The 20,477-nt window shown below is 40.5% G+C and overlaps 1 protein-coding gene across 1 annotated transcript in view; it reads left to right on the top strand.

Moving 5' to 3' along the window:
• The window catches only part of LOC115795128 (cholecystokinin receptor-like), a 51,375-nt gene that overhangs the window by 12,266 nt on the left and 18,632 nt on the right, over positions 1-20,477 (top strand). Inside the window, exons 2-3 of the mRNA XM_030750935.1 lie at positions 6,628-6,876; positions 16,308-16,569. Of these exons, the coding sequence (XP_030606795.1) occupies positions 6,628-6,876; positions 16,308-16,569 (511 nt within the window). The remainder of the gene's footprint in view (positions 1-6,627; positions 6,877-16,307; positions 16,570-20,477) is intronic.

Here is a 20,477-nt window from a genome sequence, read left to right on the forward strand (position 1 = left end):
GTTAATCAGCTGTTGAACATGCTTTGTGGGGCCCAGGTTAATGAGAATGAGAAGAGGACAATAACAGGATGATGGATGTGCCGGTGCACTGCGGACAAACAGAACAATCAGTTTAACATGTACCTTCTGTAATAAGAATGTGAATTTAATTCATTTACTCAATTAAAAAAATTGGAAATGTCTTAAAACAGTAGTGCTTTAGGGAAATTTACCAGTATTGGATAGTTCTATAGTATTGCTGCTGTTAAACAGATGCATCAAAAGTGCACGTTTGTTCTGTTTGCATACACGTTACATTCATTTCCATATGTCAAAGGTACCATGTGGTGTTTTCTTGTTCACAAACAAACTTATGCATTTATTCAGAGTTTCTCAGCAAAACACATCATGTTGAGTGCATTTACTTCTTGATAAAACATTTGTATATTGTCCATTGTGAGTTCTCACATTCACCTCGGGGCCAACTCAGGGTTCAGTACCTTTTCCAAGGATATTTTGACATGCAGACCGGAGGAGCTGGGAATCAAACCACTGACCTCTCATTTAGTAGGTGACCCAGTCTACCTCCTGACCCACGGCCGCCCCAAGGACCGCAGACCAACCAATGCGCGTCGTTCAAATGCCAGATCCAGTGTGGTCAAATCCTCCATAAGAACACTAACGAAGCATGATCGGGTTTTTATTAGTGGCTCCTCACCATAACTAATTGTTGCTAATTGACCTTAAGATCTAACAATCATGTTGACATGAAGAGATTTGCGGAGATGATAAACGATGATATCTATATGATAAACGGTTGCAGGTGTAACAACTGAAATTCCCCTCTGGGATAAAGTATTCCTGATTCTGATTTTTAAAATATTTTAGTCTGGGTTTGCTCGCTGCCTTTCTTGGTGAAACAATAATTGCACAAAGACGGTGACTTTCTTTTTTTTTTTTTTTCTGCACAACCTAATGGCGCATTACCACAGAATGTATTATTTGTCACATTAAATATGCAAATTATAAATTAGTGCAGTCAGTGAGACTGTTCCCATTGAATAGTTCAACAAAAGTTCAATAAAGTAGTTGTTGCACAAAGAATTTCACTGGCATGCTATGAAAAGTTGGAAAAACGGCTTTTTGATGAAAGAAAAAAATCAGTCTGTCTCTGTTGTTCTGTCTGCTCTTTGTATTGAAGATAATTGTGACATTACATGTTTATAATACATGAATGATAATAAGATTAGTAGTGAACGATAGAAAAAATGGAGACCCACTTATTTGAGACCTTTACATGAAGGATGCCGGTATTTCAGGTTCCCATTGACATATACACACACAGAAAAATGGGAACTACGGGTTACCCATTATTAAGTAGAGGAGCTTATGTTAGTGCAGGAAAGATCAGTCTTGTAATTGATCAGCAGTAGAAGTTAATTAACTAATTTAATGCTCAGTAAATGCGGTAAGTCATTCATCAAGCAGATCTGGCAAACCATTACTGAAAGCTTATTCATGACCATGTAATAGGCTTTGGAAAAAAGGTTTTGACTCGGGGTCCATTTACCGGCTGCTTTCTTAATGCAAACTGACTGCCTGAGAAATTGGACTAGTTTGTAACACAAGTAGTTTGAAGATGTCCTCGTGGTCTGTGGGAAATTATATTTTTTTCTTAATTTCTGAAAATTCACTCATATTCAGCTAATAATAACAATAATCAACTGAAGATGGATCATAAATGTTGCAAACTAAAGCTGGTGTGGTGACTTCTTGCTCTTAATGACAAATAGGTCGCTGACTGCTGAGTTCAGAACTCATTTCCTGATTCACGTGTGCGATTCTCAGGTTCACTTCCAAAGGCCGTTCCACTCACTTGTAATCAGGAGATGCGTCAGATTTGGATGAAGACGCCATTTATAACAATTTGGACTATTTCATCAGCTCTCCGGGGCTTTCTACATGAACTGCAGCCTCACTGTGAGGCTGGAATTAAAAGAATAATTCAGAACCGCGGCTCTTTTTCTGAGGTGTTTCCTCCAAGATTATTGCTGTTAATTATTCCTGAGCTTTGTGACGATTTATTCATGCATGATGACAAGATCCTGCTCCATCACTCAGGATATATATATGAGCAATCCCCATCCAATAAATGACAATGCTTTCAAATGGCCTGCTGTGCCTGTGAAGTTGCGCTAATCCTCTCGTAAAGATAAGACAACGTGAAGTGATGTGATGAAACTTTAATGAACCCTGTGGGGAAACATAATTACAGTTTGCATTGCAGCAGCCAATAAGATGTGCATTACAAATAGAGCGGCGTACAGGTTAAAGGCACAGACGCGGTCCTAGCATAAGCAGCCATGCCAAAGTGTTCCGCACCAATAATTCGTCCTGTGGTTCCGAGGGGAACCCTGCCCTTTCAGTCACGTGTTTTTTTTTTTTGTTTTTTTTTAGATGCGTTTGGATTCGAGCACAGCTGTCACGCTTTGAGGGTGTCAAAGGAAGCAAAGTGATTTGTCCTGCAGACAAAAGGCTCAAGGGAGCCAGTATACCGCTGGTGCTCAATGGAAACATAATTCCACTTTCATTTGGCTGGATCGCACAAAATCTAACAGGAGCGAGGCTGCTGAGCCAGTGACGGCTTACTGCTGGATTTAATGAAGGGAGCCTCAAAATGTAGTGCTGATTCTGACTGTGAAATTCAAACACCTGTTGCAGTTACAATTTTTTTTTTTAGTTATTTGAAATAGATGTCTTTAGCTCCCTGTCAGACATGGGTTTTTTTTTTGTCAGCTTTAGAAATGAGAATTATGATCTGAATTCACTGTTGTGCCACACATATTTGCTTTTCCAAGATGAGCTCTATAAACTCTCTATAGGCTCCTCTTGTTGTGTTTTTCTTTATTCATTTGTGTTGTTTGAGTGTATATGTATTGTGGCAATGCCAGAGTTGACAGGCGGGGGGAAAGCAAGAAAGAAAAAGTTGGGGGGGGGATAAGAACAAGAGAACCGAGCACAAGCAGAAAAACACGATGGATCACCGACTGCTGCGCGATGTGACAGCATTAAATGTGTCGGCGTCACGTCCGCCTGAGCAGCGCATATCCACGTCTCTCCCGTCTATGTGCAAGATTAAAACGTTCGTCTGTGATGATCCAGATGAAAGTTTGATTTCTTTCACCCCGTGTGAGAGGGGCAGGGGCAACTTCAGCAGCATGCAGCATCCACAAAGATGCATTGCTCAAAGGGACAATGGTGAAGAGAACTGACTGTTTAAAGGTGTGGCTACCCTCTTGCAGTCCACAAGTCTGTGACCTATGTGAGCGGGACAGAATGCTGTCACATCTCTGAAATCTTTGGCTTATGAAGCAGCTCTCACAAAGCAGAGGATTTGCTTAATCAAAAGAATTATTCATACTTGCAGTCAAGGGGGGGACAAAATCTCTCAGGTGGTGATTAGCATGCATCCTGCAATGTCCTGGGTTCAAATGCAGACCTCACCTACTTTTAAGTTTGCCATCTAATTCCTTTGTAGTTTGTCCAGTAGATCCTAATCGATTTCTTTTTACATTTACTAAACATTTTTAAGTTTATTGCAGACAAATTCCTGTCATGTTTTACTTTAGAAATTTTCTTTAATCTATCTATTTACATGGATGACATTAATATGAATATGCCAGCCTGAACTAACTTTAAGCCTCAGTCCTTTTGCAAGATGTTCTGCAGCCAATTAAGCTCAGAGTTACAGGATAAACGCAGCGATACAAAGACTTTTTTTCTCAAACTAAAAGGTAAAGTCATGCAGCGCATACTAATAAGGCACAACTGTATAAAAGAGTATTTATCACACAGTGTTTTATAAAATACTAGTAAATACACCCACACAGAGCCAAGCTAAAGCAGAGCTATTAGGCAAACAGCATAGGCTGTTTGCCTAATAGCATGGGGCAATGGGCAAGTAGGTGATAAGACAGCAAAACAATGATAAAATATCAGAACTATAATGTTTTAATGTGCAGCTGCTGTGGTTCAACAACTTGGGCAATAGGCTTTCCAGAGTGTAGTGTAGTTAAATTAAAAGCTATCAAACAGTCCTTATTATCATGATCATCGAGTCAAATTCTAAATAACCTCAATACTGTGTCTTTCTTCTAGTTCTGCAAACACTGAAAGTCAAACTATGCCTCTCTGCGGGAGGACATGATGAAATAATGAAAATCAAAATTTTATTTATATAGCACCAATTCACTGCAACGCTCACCTTAAGGTGCTTAATATGTAAGGTAAAGACTCTACAATATCAGAAAGAAACCCCAAAAATCAGCCGACCCCCTACGAGCCAGCGTTTGGCGACAGTGGGAAGGAAAATCTCCCTTTTAACAGCACTAGTTTAAATAGATGGGCTGTTAGTGTCTCACTGTGGCACAGAGATGCATTTTAAGCCCCACACGCACTGTTTGTGTCCCGCTTCCACTCCTCACGAGCAGTGCTTGCCTTAAAGGTGATGCTCTATATTCCGTCTGCAAGCTCTGCTGTAAAACTCTGGACTTCGCTCATGTCTGTGCTTAATCAGAGGACTCAGTCAGCACATGGCGGGCCCCGACCTTGTCCTGTCAGATGCTCTCATTCTCAAACAGACTCGCTGTGACAGGCCGGTGTTAGTGAAGGGAGCATCCCAAAAACCCTCCGGCTGGGCCATCCAGCTCTCAGAGATGCTTGGCTGTATGGCAGTGCCGAAAGAAGGAAATCTTATGGAACCCACTGTAGATGACTGATTCATTATTTCATTTTCTTCCAAATGTAGTAACTGTGCATGCTGCTGTGGCCACATGCATTTATGATCACTTTGCATCATTTTGTAGTTATGTTGTTGCTTACTCCTGTAGCTGTTTTCCAACCCTTTGTGTTTGCATCTCTTTTTTTATCTCCGTTGTCGACGACAGATGACAGTCAGCGCTAATCCAATACCGAGCATCGGTCTGTCTTCCGTCAAGTTTTTGGCTAAATTTGCGACTCCTCTGTCATTTATATTTGAAATGATCTGAAACTTGGCACAAATACTCTTTGGGTAGGGCTCTACAAAATAGAGGAATGAATTTTCAATTTTTTACTTTTTCAAAAATTTTTTTTAAGTGAATTTCAGCCCGTCCGTCCGTCTGTCCATCCATCCATCCATCCATCCATCCATTCTCTTCCACTTATCCTGTTCAGGGTCGGGGGGGGGGGGGGGGGGGGGGGCTGGAGCCTATCCCAGCTGACACAGGGCGAGAGGCGGGGTACAGTATCAGCTCAGTGATGGTTGAGCTGCAGCCAAATTAGTTTCCGTTCCATTACATCACATATTGTACAAGTAAAACATCTGACATGGCGCTTTATAGGCTAACAGGTCTCTTGTTTGCTATAATGCATCTCTTTGTAGTGTTTAGTACCTCTTCATAGTTATGCATCAATTTCTAGTCATGTGCATCTTTTTTTTTTTGCAATTTTGCATTTATTTATGGTAATTTTTGAGTGGCTTTCTAGTCATTTTGCATCTCTTTTTTTTCTGTTTTTGCATCTGTAATAATTTTATGTGTCTTTTTTTTGTAATTTTGCACAACTTTGTAGTCATTGTGCTGTTATTTCTACTGATTTTGTGTCTGTTTACTTAATTGTAATCTCTGTGGTCATTTTTCACCTGTTTGTACTCATGCATCTTCTTTTAGTCCTTTTTTTTGTCATTTGTCTCCTTTCAGTTATTTTGTGTTTCTTTGCAATCATTTTGTTTCATTGTAGTTATTATACCGATATGATTTTGCTTCTCTGTTTAATCACTGTGCGTCTCTTTGCATTCATACGTCTCGTTGTTGTCATTTGTGTCTGTTTTTAGTCGCTTTTACGTCAGATCGGAGTCATTTTGTGACCGTGGCCTGTAGCTAAAGCTGCCTGCTCCTCCAATCTTGCTCCTGCCCCCACAGACTGAAATGATAATGTTGAAGATGAAAAGGGAATGGTTTCATTTCGATCTTGTTTTTCCAGTTTGGGTTGTATTCCCAAGTGAACCACCTGACGCAGTCAGGTCAGTGCTTGTAATATTGTTTCTCTTCATCTTTTTCTTGAAGATTACAGCGCTTGCTTTTACTCACAGGGTGAGCAGCCAATTATTGACATTAGCACGATTTAAGATGTTGATTAAGCCAAGTTGTTCTGTCTTGTAATAGAGTTTGGTGTTATGCGCTCACAGTCTTATTTCCCAGGGGAACAACCTGATCCAGGCTGTTGTCTTTATGTAGTGATACTATTTTGTTTTTTTCCAATTTACTCATCTCCATGTTTTTTGTCTCATTATTTATATGTCATTTACTACATGGGTTGCTTGGATGTATTACTGACATTTGCATACAAATGAAGAAAATGTTTTTGGATGAATTTGGTTATAACCTGGTGAAAGTCTTTTGTCAGCCAGTTCAATTAATGCACCGATGTTCATCTTATGCTGCTTTTATTTGCTTTTCCGCTTCTTATTACTGTTACCAATGCACTTTCTTCTCTCCCAGGACTAAAAAAACCAAAACACTCTTGCAAACTGAGATTTTATTAAAAGCTCAGTTATTCAAACATGCTTCCCATAACTGACACTGCCTCGTCTGTGTTTGTGTCTATCAGAGATGGACTCCCTGCGCATTCTGCTCTACTCGCTCATCTTCCTGCTCAGCGTCTTCGGCAACCTCCTGATCATCGTGGTCCTGATGCTGAACAAGCGCATGCGCACGGTCACCAACTCCTTCCTGCTGTCGCTGGCGGTCAGCGACCTGATGATGGCCATTTTCTGCATGCCCTTTACCCTCATCCCCAACATGCTCGAGGACTTCATCTTTGGAGCCACCATGTGCAAGATTGTCACCTACTTAATGGGTGAGCCTGAATCTTTTGATGCCAAACCCGAGCTGAATTGAACAGGTTTGAACGCAGCCGCTTTCTGTGTTGCTTTTTTCAACTTTTTCGACTTAGGAGTCACCGGGCCGGGTCATGCTAAAGAACATTTTTGTTCTGGGTTTGTTCAAGTCTTTAGAAAAAACTTAAGCCAGGTACTCTAGTCTGTTTGCAGCATCTTTGTAGGATGTAAAGCTCCTTGAGGTGATTGTGGCTGTAAATTGGTGCGTAACACATCAAAGGCCCTGACCGACAGTGAGGAGGACTGCTGTGGGAGGGAAACTTTTGTGGAGTGAACAACAGCAACTAACCCCCAGTGCAGACAGCTCACACCCTAAATGAGTAAAACCAAAGCCCCCTGTAGGCATGAATGCGACCTGTTCTGTGGATTCAGCTGAATGAGAAATGTTCGCACTCCTCCACCTGAATGCATCATCTGGGGTTTCATGAGCTGATGGAAGTGAGTCAACTGACAGAAGCTGTTTTGTACACATATGAATGAATACATGTGCGTCTTGCTACCTTTTATGATGCTTCAGGTGTCTCTAAGGAGGTAGAGCAAGTTGTCTGGCACTTGGAAGGTTGGTGGTTTGATCCCCGGCTCCTCCAGGCTACGTGTTAAAGTGCACTTCATGGGCAAGATGCTGAATCCCAGACTGTGCCCGATGTGTGAATGTTTGTGTGACTGTGTGATCACGTTGTGTAGTCTAAAAAGTGCTTCGAGTGCTCAGATTCAGAAAGCGCTGTACTCAGTAAGTACCAGCCAATTTACAATTCAGGAGGCTCTACAGAAGAGGAGCCTGATGTTAATGTGACACCTGGTAATCAGGGGGATGAAGTGGGCCGGAATGATCCTGAACGGGATTCTGACACCTTTATTAATGAGTTATTAAATCTGACAGCCAGTTTAATGTATAATATTGGTGTTCCTTCCTGCTGATGCCGTGCAGATGCTCATCAAATCAGAAAATACTGTCAGTCCACAGTCCCACCTGCATACTCTACACATCCCTGCCATGTGTTAATGCACACAGATGTCTGTTAAATTGTAGTTAACCAGCTCAGCAAATATCAAACTGTTACTGTGCAGTGTAGCTGTGGCTGAGTGGCTGTATTTCCCAGGAAAGAAAGATGTATGAAAGAGAGGACAGGAGAAGATAGAGATTATTTTTAAAGGTAAAGGGACCGCTCTGGAAATTTAGAGCTTGCATGTAATCTCCTAATTATTGTTAGAAATCTGCTGTGTGCTTCTTTCTTTCTTTTAGAGGAGAAACTCTAGCAGTTAATTCACACGCAAACAGAATTTTGATCGAGTTTGGAATGGGGACAGAAAGCTGTGTTAATAACACAGCATGAAAACACAGGAAGCTGTGGTATAAACAATTCATAAATTCAATTACTTTATGCTAATGAGATGTTAAGTATTAAGTTCAATAAAGAGACTCTATGGATTTGTTTTGCATTTGGAAGAAGAAAACCAAAAAGGTCACTTTTGTACTGAGCTGAACGGGCTCATTATTTTAGAAACCTTACACAACAAGCACAACCAGAACAAGGGAGAGTTTAACTGAAAGTGATTATTATTTTATTTTTATTTTATTTTATTTTTTTACATAAGATCCAGCTGGTCATTTGGTGACTGGGCTATATGTGTTTTATTCTTCTTTGTGGCTCACAGCTGATCTGGACACAGTGATCCTCACTTTAGAATCCTGTCTAAAATCGCTCTATAGTTAACAGGGGTCTGTCTCACATAGAGGCTTTTCTCTGGCCTTCTTTTTTTGCCTGTCAGAAGGTAGCCATCGCATTGAAAGTGCTCGAACAGTCACACGTCTTCAGGAGTGTGACTTAGCGATGAGCTGGCTCTCATCAGGCCAGAGTTGAGGTGCCACGTGAGGCTTGAGTCAGACTGAAGCACAAGAGAGAGTGCCAGGAAACTGAGATCGGCTGCAGTACTTTGTCTCTTCGCTCCACTTTGAGCTTTTGAATGGTTGAGAAACGATATTGAACGGTTAGGATCACAATCCTATTATTGTCTCCGAAATGTAATGCGCCATCTGTGAGGACTGGCTCACTGAATCTCCTTTTCAATTACTGGGCTCTCTGAGCTGTGATAAGGAGGAGAGCAGGAGGGCCGACCGCTTCGGACTTTCAGTGCTAACTTTTGTTTTTTGGATACTTTGTACAATTTTACTTTTTTTTCCTGCTGAACTGCAAAGTAGTTTGATGATGAATGATTGTGAAATGATTAATCACTGGACCACAGGAATATTGACATTCTCTTAACTTGTGAATGATGAGCAGGGTGTCTTCCACTGCAGATGTGATAAATGTTCTTTCCTGGCTGCATCTTCATTTCATTTTTCTCTATGAAATGATTAAGAATTACATGACTAACTTCCTAAAAGACAATCAGAGAACTCTTTCAGCTGTGCAATAAAGTTCATTTGCCCATATTTGCAAAATATGCAGTAATTAGTTTTGGTGAGCTAACATAAAATCATCTACCCAGTTAGCACCAGTCTGTTCTCAGGATTGGACAAGGTTGCTAATAGGCCATTAGGGCTAGTCAAAAGAATTGTACCGTGCATGCTTGTGTGTACACCAATCTTCATGATGCTATTTATGCTGGTCCATATACACGGATCAGCCACATTAGGACCAGGTGAAGTGAAAGTCATTGATCATCCTGATACAGTGCAATGGTCTTTCATGTGGATATTACATTGAGACATACTGATATATAATTGCAGGTCACCACAGTCATCTCGAGGCTCTTTTTCTTGAAAGGTGAAGACTCTAAAATTTAAGCGAGAAATCCACAACAATCCAAAACTGGTGCCAGTGGAGAGAGCAAACTCCCTTTTAACAGGAAGAGACCTCCAGCAGTGAGGGGGAAAGAGAAAAGGTAACCTGGGAACACCAAGAGAGCATTCCTAGTTACAGCAGCATAACTAATGGATAGTTCAGGGTCACCTGCTGCAGCTCCAGCTATCTAAACTAACTTAATCTTTATCAAAAAGGAAGTCTGAAGACTAAACTTAAAATTTGAGAGGTTGTCTGTCTCCTGAACCCAAACCAGGAGCTGGTTCCACAGGAGAGGAGCGTGATAGCTGATCGCCCTCGTAGTATTATCTTTATTGTATTTGGAGTGAACTGAAAGCTTTTCAGGGAGCTTTTAGGGCACCTCAGCTCAGCACCAAATCGTTTCATTGAAATGCTGGTTTGATCAGGCTGTTACCACATTGGGACCGACAAGAAATCCCGTCCTTATTTTATGCAGTACAATAGCAATCTGAACACTCGTAGCATTGGTCTCATCAGGTGGAGAGCAGAAACTAGTAAAAGTGAGATAAAGGGGGCAGATGTTGAGGGAAATAGAGAGAAAGGACCAGAGCTCAGTCTTGAAAAAATAATTACAAACAAAAGGGCTTCATTCATGATCTCACTGCTTGAAGAGTCTCATTAACAGTCAACTTTTTTGTAGACCTTTCCTGTAGCCCCTATTTTTGTTGCCTGTTTGTGAAAATGAGAGCTGTAGTGTTTCTTTAGACTGCCTGTGATTCTGCTGCCTTCTTTTGTTCACCTGTCTGACCTCTGACTCCACCACAGTTTTACTGAATAATTTCCTAAATCAGGATTCCTAACCCTGAGAGGTCTAAGAGGATGACAAGTGCTCTAACCCTGTTCCTACATTTTGGAAAAAATTATTTTTCAGCACACTTTTATTTATTATTTTTCGCTCCCCTGATTACCAAATATTGAGAGAACAATAAAAAAGACAAATCTTTTCCGATAGCAGAGTCAGGGATTAGATGAGGGTACTTGTTACCAGGGGTTAGGGTTAGAGTTAGGGGGTTTATCCAGGTCTGGGTCCCAGTGGCAGCAATCTAAGCAGAGTTGCCCACCACCTTTCCCCAACCACTCAGGATTTAGGATACCAAGCTGTTTCCAAGCCAGTCGAGATATATCATTTCTCCAGCGTGTCCTGGGTTTATTCTGGGGTCTCCTCCCTGTTGGACGTCCCTGAAAGACCTCACCTAGGAGGTGTCCAGGAGGCATCCTAGTCAGCTGTCCAAACCACCTCAGCTGGCTCAATTCAATTTTATTTATATAGCACCAAATCACAACAGTCACCTCAAGGCGCTTTTATATTGTAGGTAAAGACCCTACAATAATTAGAGAGAAGACCCAACATTCAAAACGACCCCCTATGAGCAGCACTTGGTGACAGTGGGAAGGAAAAACCCCCTTTTAACAGGAAGAAACCTCCAGCAGAACCAGGCTCAGGGAGGGGGGGTCATCTGCTGTGACCGGCTGGGGCTGAGGGGAGAGAGGCAGGACAAAAGACATGCTGTGGAAAAGTAGCAGCTTCTCCCAAACTCCTACATCCTCCTCACAGTGCTCATCTACAAACATTAACATCTGCTCGAATTAGTCAAACTCCCGGTGAGTAGGAAGTATCTGATCCGATCCTTCCATGAGCAACGTCTTCTATCAGCCAAAACCAATCAATAAACAGCATTACCGCGAACTATTGATATTGTGACAAACCGACTCAGGGAACTCATCTACCCTTTGCAATGTCATCTGTTAACACACACCCACTGGACATATAATACACCATTCATCCTTCTACTTGCCCATTCATCCAAGCATCCACCAATCTGCCCCAGCTCGGTAATCGGGTGAATAATGGCCCCTGTACCGTTTCCATGGCAGTTATGAGATCGATGTTGTAATATTCAGAGTGTGTGCTTTCTTACACAAGCGCAGTCTTCAATCATATTTATGCATCCATGTTTGTGTTTTTGCTGCTGGTTGTATGATGCAATTACCAACCAACTTACCAGCTTCCCTTGAGGTGCACTTTGCATAATGCAGTAGTGTTTGGGATGTACGCAGCTATCTGGATGTCTGGAACCAGTAACACTCCAATTCCACTGGTACATTTTTTTTTTTCTTTAAAGACCATCCTTCAGCAGAGAATTAGTGTTTTTCAAGAATTAACAGGCATGGTTTCACCTGAGGAATGTAAATCTTTTCTCCAGGTTGAGGTGTGCTGAGAAATCCACAACACCGAACTTCACAGCTTCACTCAAAAGCCAGTTATCGGGCTGCGAGTGTCGACTCGAGTGAGGTTTAATGAAAAAGAGAAAAAAAAAAGGATTAGGGCCTCTTTATTCGGAGCGGAGCAGAGACAGTGCAGGGGGAAAAGTGTTTGGTTCGGTTAGTTGACTGGTAATTAATTTGTCAGCGCCTCGTCCAGAATTGTAGCAGAATATCCTCTCGTCAAACATCATCCTCACAATACCGCCAAGTTTCAGAGAGTGAAGCTTTGATCTGTACGTGTGAAAACTCTGCCAAAATCGACTCAGAGAAGCAATAACTAAGTCACATGGGACACATATTTAATGAAAAAGTGTCCACTCTGTTTAATATATGCACAGGAAAATGTAGCACTGTCAGCAGGAGTCATATTGAGGAGAAGACTCGGAGTTATTGCTTGGAATTTTAAATGGCATAAGTAAATTCAAAGTGACGTTTTTGGGGTTCTGTCAGTCATTAAATATTTTTTGCTGCTGGTGATGATTTCACAAGATTCCACATAATAAAGGAAAATGCATCTGCATCTTCTTAATGCCCGAACAGATTCCACACACGCACACTATATATATATATATATATATATATATATATATATATATATATATATATATATATATATTAGTGTGCGTGTGTGGGAGGGGACAACGTGGCCATACATGCACGTGTATGTTGTACCAAACAAGGTGCACAGTGAGGAACTCCAACTCCATTTTTTTGGGCTGCAGCTGGTAGTCGTCGTTTTCCTCTGTAGCCTTGGTAGGCAGAGCCATTTCACTACCTGCTGCAGTTTCAAAACTCAGCCAGAATCCTCATGCAGATCCTTCTTCAGAGAGGATCTCATGTGCTCTGAGTGATCCTGAGGTCAGCTGTAACCTGGCTAACAAGCCAGCGAGCGGGGAAATTACTAAATCAAAACAGCCAGTGTTAGCTCATTAGGAGAGACTGGAGTTTAAAAATAAGAACAAGAAGATTGTTCACGAGTAAACTGATTGCAGGTGGCTTTGTCCTGTCAGAAACAGTTAAAAAGAGTTTAATTTTAAAGTACATCTTTCGACACAACTATTCCCAGAGACCCATCTGAAGCCTGTACACCAGTTACAGCAGTTGGCTGGTTTGCTTTTTATTGATGGCTCACACCCTTTGGACAGTGAGTCTCGAACAACAAGGTTTAAAAACAGCTTTGTTCCACCGCTCAGATGAACAAATCATAGCTTTGTTACTCTGTGGGTTACGTGATGCTTCAAAATGTGTGCGTGTGAGGATGGGTGGTTTATGACTGCAGACCAAATCTGTCCATGGGCACAAATAAAGAAACCTGAACACATTTTGTTTCTTTGCTCTTCTTTAGAGGTTTCATAAATTGTTCCATCAGTAGTGCTGATCTCATCTCAGCGTTTTCTTCCAGTGGCTGTAATAAAACACATGGTCTAGTATTTTATTCTGAAATGTTGAAAGGGTTGAAGAATTGGGGCCAAACCTTCAGACTAAGAGCACTTTATGCTGGTCAGAATTTCTGTGCTGTCTGTGTACCTGCAACAGTGTCATCAGTTTAAATCACTCAAGTATCGGCGCTGTACATCACTTCCTTTCAGTATGGATTTCCACATCCTCGCTGCCATCGGTCTTTATAAGTGAAAGGTTAGGAAAAAAAAAAATCACTCTTGAACCTGGCTCTACCAGCTGAGCTACTTATCTTCATTAACATGTCCTCCCAAAGCCCAAATCCTCATGCAGCTTACCTTTTCAAATGTGCTATATAAATAACACTTTTCTCCATCTACTCATTGTATTGTTCGTTTGATTAGACCTCCTCTTTGCCTTGCAGGGAAAGAGTAAAAAATAAAATTCACCTCTTTCTGCGCTCCTCTTTCTGCAATTAGTGTTAGCCGGTGCTGCGGCTGAGCGTGACCCCCTTCAAGCAATAACAAAAGCAAACTCTTGTGTGTGATTTGGTCTTTCTCTGCGTCTGCGCTTAGCACTTGAAAGAGACGTGTGGGTGTGAGAGACTTACAGTGTGAGACTCTTTCAGTGTCTGCGCTCTGTGTTAAGATATGCATGTGCTGACTGTGCCACCCACCTCCTTCTGCGTAGACATGTAGTGGACAGTGGGCAGTCACTCAGGACTGTTCTGTGGAATAGGCTGGACGTCTCTTTAAGCTTTGCAGGTGGGGTTAGGCTAACTGGTGATTCTAAATTGCCCGTAGGTGTGAATGGTTGTCTCTCTGTGTTGGACCTGAGACAGGCTGGTGACCCTATAGCAGCTGGGATAGACTCTATAAAACTGCATTTTATATTTACTCAGACTATCTTTGTCTAATCTGAAACATGTAAGGCTGACAAGCATGCAGGAAGGCCGCAAATACTTTTTGACAGCACTGATGATTGCTTGATTTTCTAGGGGCAGCCCTGGTATCCCTTAAGGTTTCATGCAGAAAGTTACACTTCTCGCAAAGAGCTGAAATACTTGTTATCATAGCAAAATCTCTCCAACAGCTCATACAGAAAAAGCATTCAGATGTCTTCTTGTGACGCTGATGTTCTCTTTGTTGTTGAGCATCTTTACAAGCCAGCTCCCTGCCTGCTTCAGATCCACATCAAATCCCACACCAAGTGTCCCTGCTGTTCCCCCTTTTTCTCTAGGGGTTTCAATCCTTGCATTATTTTTCAGTCAGTATATACTTAAATCTGTAATCTTTTACCTTCTGATAAGATTAAAAAAAAAAACCCACATAACAATAGAAAGGAACAAAGTTTTTTTTTTTTTTTTTTTAAATCATTGTTTTGTAGGAAAAGCCTGCACCAAAGGATGAAGGGAAATCATTTTTGACCACCACTCAAAAGCTTAATATTGTTCCTGTAAATTGAGTTGCTCGTGTGCTCGTAGGAGAATGCAGAATGACTTGAATGATAACGTAAAGCTCTGGTTTAGGCAGACTACGTTCTTCCATCCTGGAGGAACAATGAATGGGGATTAATACACTCTGTGACAGAGGAAATGGTGGATTGAGGTTGTTGCCTCTCACGGCGACGGAGGATCAGTGCAGTGAATTTATTTGGGCTTGTGACACACAGGTATGTGCATATTGATGCTGTTTGTCTCACCTGGACTCACACTTAGAGCACAGATACACAACAACTTGCATCATTCCCCCCCTCAGCAGATTATGCATATTAATACATGCAAATCCAACTGGGCCTTGGTTTGTGTCTGAAGAAAATTAGACTTTAGATAATCACAGTGGTTCTAGCATGCCATTGCAAGGACATGGATGATATATCTTAAAAAGGAACACTGACCATCAAGACATGTAACGCTTATTAGAGTAACCCTACCCGACCCCTAACCCTTTTAACCCTCCTAATGTAAGGCCAATAATTATAAGACTTCATTTTAAATGTAAAATGTTTTAGCTCATGAAAATGTACCTGTTTACCATGTGATTAAATCAAAACCCAACCATAACCCTAAATCTAGATTGGCAGTGGGTTATATTAACATTAATAACAGCAATTTAAATCTCACATGTACAAAAGAACTTGTCAGATTTGAAACAGTCTTTGGATTTCTAGGCTGCACTTGTTTACGTCGCAATGAAGTCTGGGTAGTGATGTCACTCGCTGTGCAGTGACATTTGCTTTACTGTTTTTTTATGCTCTGTATGCTCTGAACCCAGAGTGCATAGTGCATGCACTCTGGGTTCAGAGCCTGAACATTTTTAAAAGGGTGCTTAAGGCCCACAAATTGAAATAGTCAGGATTCCTTTAAAAAAACAAAAAAACAGCTTTATAGTCTGCCTGATATCCAGATGTTTGGCACTAAAGGCTTAGTTACGGCATTGAAAAGTATTCTGTGGATAAACTGAGGGAGCCAGATTCACCCTGTCAGTGCCGTCAGTCACTTGCAGCCCATAGAAAACTGTCCCAAACATTAATTGTTACTGTTGATGGAGCAGTCTGGCATTTATTTGCCTTTGAACTGGGAGCTTCTTGTATTGCAAGGGTGTGTTCTTTCACTTTTGAAAATAGTCAGAGCTGCTGTGACATGTTTGAACAGTTTGATGAGCTATAATAATATGCTCGTTAGTGTTACCTCAAAGATGAGCAAATATTAGACTTACCTTAAGTGTATGCGCTCAGTACTGCTGTATCTCCAAAATGTGCCGTCTGTATGTGGACAGTTTTCTAGGTAACAGGTTGATATTGAACCATGTGGAGAGTCCAGACTGAAGGATAATTGAAGGATTTCTCCATTGAGGAGTAGACATGCAGAATGTAAATTTAGCATTGTTTCTCTTCTCTCGCAGGGGTCTCTGTTAGCATCTCCACCTTCAGCCTGGTGGCCATCGCTATCGAGAGATACAGCGCCATCTGCAACCCGCTGAAATCCCGGGCATGGCAGACCCGATCCCATGCCTATCGCGTCATCGCTGCTACCTGGGTGGTGTCATTGCTAATCATGGTGCCCTATCCGGTGTTTAGTACCCTCAAGTCTTTCCCAAGAATCAATGGTACCGTGGGCCGCATGTGCCGCCTGGACTGGCCCAATCCGCACTCTGAGCAGGCCTGGTAAGTACATGTTAAACAGTTAGGTTTAAACTATTTGCTGCCAGAGAAAGAAACTCAAAAAAAGGTTTAAAAAAATTATTTGTGCTGTTAACAGTTCATCAGACATGTCTTTATATAAAGAAGAAAATATCTGTGTGGGGTGGATGATTAGTTGGGATATGATGACTGCCAGCTATTTCGAAGCAATAATATCAACCATCCTGAATAGATAAACACAACCCAGCGTCTGTGAAAAGCAAGGCTTCATGTGCATTACAGTCATTGCGTGTGATGGCTTCACAGCCTTGACAGGGATGAGTGAGTAAAATATGAATGGACTGAATCTGTAAATGGAATGCAGTATTCATGGCTTTGCTTCCAAATCTGTGGAGATTCTTGGATTCTGACTTACATTCAGTGTAATTATGTAATTTACATATGTGTAACCAAAACTTCATTTTTGTAGCAGTGCAGTCATATTTCTATGTACTGATTGCTTACAATTAAAAAAAAAACAAAAAAAACTTGATGATCATCGCCCTACTGTTCCCAGCACAACAAACTGAAACAAGACAGTCTTTGTGCTCTTTAGTCCACGTCATTGACAAATAGCTGGCAGTGCATTAGCTGTAATTCATTTCAAGTAAATTGAGCAACAGATGTGAAACATGTATACGGTCTGTTAGTGTTGCTAATGTCTTACCAGTGTAGCAAATTGATCTCTGCCTTTCAGCATGTTTTGTTATTGAAGGAGGTATCGTTATATGCAAAGCTGTAATTGCTAAGTTCCAGTTTTAATTTATAATTCTCTTGTAGTTTATGCTTTAACAGGATAACTCATGAAACTGTGAGTATGCATTAAGGCCCAGTCACAACTAAAAGGAACTGTATTCTGAGGTTTTAGTGCAAATAGTAAAGCTAAATGGGTAATATTCTCAGTTGATTTTGACCTCATGGATATATCAGTGTAGACCATTTTGTCTGATATATGCTGGTTTGAAAGATTTTTTTTTTTTTTTTTAAGAGACCTTAATGCAAAGGATGTAATTAGGAAAGTGTATAATTGTGAAATAGATTGTTGGAACATAAACCCCACCATTTATTTGGTCTACGTGGTGTGTGTGTGTGTGTAGGTGTATATATGTATGTATGTATGTATGTATGTATATATATATGTATGTATGTATGTATGTATGTATGTATATATGTATGTATATATATATGTATGTATGTATGTATGTATGTATGTATGTATGTATGTATATATATATATATATATATATATATATATATATATATATATATGCCTGGATAAGGCATAAATTAGAATCAGTTGACAATGTGGAATATATTTTTGTTGTTAAGGAACTGAGATGTTTGCACACAATGCACACTTAACATAATTGATGACCACCTCCATGCATTCTGGCTCTGTCCACCAATACAAAACTTCTGGAAAGTAAGTAACTACCAAACTTTCTCAAACCCCAATCCCCTTGGCATCCACTGTGTTTTGGAGCTGAATGCGCTCTCGTGTAGCATAAATGAAATCTCTGGTCATAAGCAGTGTTTTTGAACTGTGCTGTGTATAGAATAACATGAAACACAATTAGTTAATCCCTATTTTAATTGAGAGAGTTTGTAACAAGCAGACTGACATTAAACGTAGGTGAACGTTTTAACCAGTTAACTGGCCGAACCAAAATCCCCTGAAAAAACTACGCCCTCTGGTTATTATTGGCTCTGGAAAACCCACGTCGTGTCCTGTCCGTCCGGATGTAGTGCATTTTATATGAAAGGCTAGACCCTCCTATTTTGACTGACACCTCATTCGGCCAATCATATTAAGAAATGGGTTTTCCAGAGCCAATAATAACCAGGGGGTGTTTTACATGATTGGCCGAACGAGGGTCTAGCCTTTCATATAAAATGCACTGCATCCGTTCCGCTTACAGGAGGTCGCTGTCCTCGATCTCTGAGGGGAGAGAAGCTATTTGAGGCTCCAGCATAGCACGAACAGTTCAGAAACAATTTGAAATGAGAAAAAAAGCAATTTATTAACTGATTACGTCGTGGTTTAGACTGCTTATTGGTAGCGGATCTATTCTGACCCAAAGTACAGCCGTGACCAGTTCTGAATGATGGCTTTTAGCATTTTTTTTGCTCCCTAAAAACTGGCGGCAGATCTAGAATCCACTGACCAGGCTCTAGAAAATATGTGGTGTTGTAATCATAGTGACACAGGAACTGCTTGCATGGTAAATAGGAATCTACTACAGCTAATAAGCTAATGGCTGACATGCTATCACACATAGTTTTCAAATGAGGCTGCTCTTTATTTTCTTACTTGTATAGCATATAGCTGTACTTGGTATTGTGTCTCAGGAGTGTAAATCGTTTCAAACGTGCCCTCGAAGAGAAGGAAAAATCTTTTCCAGGGTAGCTAGTACGGCAACTAGAGTGAACTATTTGACTAATTATCGAAGATTGAAACTTGAAATGACAAATTTGGTAATGTGTTCTTATATTTTCATACCACAGGTATATTAATAACACCTACAATAAAAGCTAGACTTATATAATTTAATGACTATTAAAAAATTTGAAAATCATAAACATGCTTACAGGCTAGCTTGTTAACCGTCTATTAGCTTAGGTAGCTAGCTAACAGACAGTTATGTCATCATGTGCTGGTTTGTGAAATCCTATTATAAAGCCTCGAGATTAGTGTTTGGCAAGAATTTAGCATTTTATTTAAAAAAATATTTAGATCATTAAGTCAAATATCAGCTGTGTTTAAACACGTCTTATTCCATGAATAAAGCTAACAAGCTAGAATTGTTCATTTTAAACATTAAGTCAAACTTGACCTGATAATTTTGCACAAATTTACTTCACCCACGTGGACCAATTCACTGGCTGTGATGGTGCTGTTAAAATCAAATGTATTTGTTTCTCATTTTCACTGTTACAAATGCTGCTTTGTCCAAGCGCTTGGTGTATTTTCTCTTTAGCCAGAGAGAATTATGAGAGGGATGAAAAATTAACGATGGAGAGAAGGTTCTTACATTTGTTATTTTAGGATTGAGCCCACGGGCTGAAGTTGTAGAGGTGGATATGGAGTGGGTGTTTGAAAAACAAATGAAATCATTAGGCAAAAGTTTTATAAGATGAGAATAGTGTTGAGAGCCAATATGAAATGGATCAGTTTTGTAGCTTAGCAGGGATTATACCAATAGATAGAGGAGCTGGGAAAGGAAGAAAAGACCACATTATTGCACAGATAGTCTTTACATAATGTATCTGCCCTCAGTGCAATCATCTCAACGTCCTTTTAAATTAATGTGATAATTTCTTCTCTCCTGACTCTTTACTAAGAAGGAGGGAAGAGCAAAGCTTATGAGAAGGTCAAGAGACAAACGATTATTGCTGCTACAGTCTGGATTGCTCCATATTTGAAAATTCATGTATCCATCTATAGCTCTCCAAAGACCAATAAAAGCAGCTTTGTTGTTGAAAAGCTTCCCCAAATAGCTGGATACCCACTCAGATAAGATATGTTAAATCCTCTTGGGATATACCACTCAGAGGTTTTCATAGATCTTTCTGTGAAAACTTTGGATCCTGTAGGATAGCGCAATTAAAGTGAAGAAGAAGATGAACATGTCCAAAACTTGTACATCTCTCTTTTTTGACAGCCTTTTGTGGTGGAACATTCTGAGGAATTCTCTTTTCTCTGACTGTCTATCAAGCTATTAAGCTTCACTGAGAAAGACGAGGCAGTGGGAGACCAGTTAATTAGTCTGCTCAGTGAGGAGGAGGAGGAAGGAAAAGACAATCAAGACTCATATGTCAAAAGTTCCCATGTCACAGAGTACAAGTACATTTTCAAGTTTTAATTCATTGTCAGGGGTTAAAACTTGCCAAGA

Source organism: Archocentrus centrarchus, chromosome 2 (genome assembly GCF_007364275.1).
Source record: "Archocentrus centrarchus isolate MPI-CPG fArcCen1 chromosome 2, fArcCen1, whole genome shotgun sequence".
NCBI lineage: Eukaryota > Metazoa > Chordata > Actinopteri > Cichliformes > Cichlidae > Archocentrus > Archocentrus centrarchus.